Source organism: Aplysia californica, unplaced genomic scaffold (assembly GCF_000002075.1).
Source record: "Aplysia californica isolate F4 #8 unplaced genomic scaffold, AplCal3.0 scaffold00053, whole genome shotgun sequence".
NCBI lineage: Eukaryota > Metazoa > Mollusca > Gastropoda > Aplysiida > Aplysiidae > Aplysia > Aplysia californica.
This window is the reverse complement of record NW_004797323.1, coordinates 330,300-331,595: the sequence shown is the minus strand read 5'-3', so window position 1 is coordinate 331,595 and position 1,296 is coordinate 330,300. Positions and strand designations below refer to the sequence as shown.

Genomic DNA, 1,296 nt, shown 5'->3' with positions numbered 1-1,296 from the left:
GGATCTAGTGCAAGCGCTACAATCGAACTAAACGGCTAACAAACACCACCATCATTGCCTTCATAGATTCTCCTCACAGTTATCTAATCTACTTCAATATGCTATCAGCATCATTATCATAATCACATTTAAGGATACATATTTAGCCACCTTTCTTCAGGAGCAGCAATAACAGCAACAGCAACAGCAGCAGCAGAAGCAGCAGTAGCAGTAGTAACAACTTTCAATTTTTTGGGAGTTTTTTCAACCCTAGCAATGTCTAACAATCTTAACTGTATTACCTGTCCTGGGCAACAACGTCATTGCACACCGGACAGGTCCATAAGTGCTCAGTTCCCCCCAGCACCAAAGCCCGCAAGGTGTCCATACTGATAATACCAAAAATCTTATGTCAAGCAAATAACTAACATCAGGCACCCATAAAAAAAAAAGAAAGAAAGAAAAAAAGAAAGAAAGAAAGAAAAAAAGAAAGAAAGAAAGAATGAAAGAAAGAAAATAGAAACAAACAAACAAACAAACAAACAAACAAAATTCTTTTCATATAAAAAATTCCCCACCTATTTTTGCCTGAGCCATGTGCAGCGCTGTGTGACCTTTGACATCGGGCAAGGTGACGTCAGCTCCGAGGTCAACGAGTCGCTGCACGGCACGGAGCTTGCCGAGAGAGACAGCGGTGAAGAGCGGAGACTGAAGATTGGCGGGAGTTCTCACGTTCACGTCGGAGCCCGAAGCCACCAGGCACTCCATCAGCTCCAAGTTGCCCTACATAGAGACGAAACAAATCCTGCCAGATTAGGACGGATGGTGTGGTGTGCTCAATTGTTGGGGGATTTTTTTATTTTTTTTTAATTATTTTTTTTTTGGGGGGGGGGTGTTGTTTCTTTTTGGTTAAGGATAAATCACCAAGGAAATCATACAGAGAGAGATACAGAAATCGATTTCTTTAAATATGTTCACTGTGTCAACAAATTAGGAATGGCACATACGATATGTGATATCTTAACAACTTACTTGCAAATGACAACTTACTTATAAACGCTTAACAACTCACTTGTAAATGTTCTTAACAACTTACTTATAAATCATACTAACAGGCCGCTATGGCATTAATTCCCACAAGATTGAACAGGACTATCCAGTGACAGATTATCCAAAATACTTCTTGAGAAGTAGCTCAAGCCGAAGAAAAATTCAACTTGGGAACATTAAAATGTTACTTCATCTATCATTTCCTTCTTTCAACATATTTCAGCGGTTGGCTCCATAAATTTATAAATCATAAAGCATAACCTCTTA

The 1,296-nt window shown here is 39.2% G+C and overlaps 1 protein-coding gene across 1 annotated transcript in view; it reads right to left on the bottom strand.

The window, feature by feature from the left end:
* LOC101857775 (ankyrin repeat, PH and SEC7 domain containing protein secG) overlaps positions 1–1,296 on the bottom strand; it is a gene marked incomplete in the record, with an annotated part of 18,453 nt that overhangs the window by 8,185 nt on the left and 8,972 nt on the right. The window contains 1 exon segment of the mRNA XM_005092821.3: positions 558–762. Within this exon segment, the coding sequence (XP_005092878.2) occupies positions 558–762 (205 nt within the window).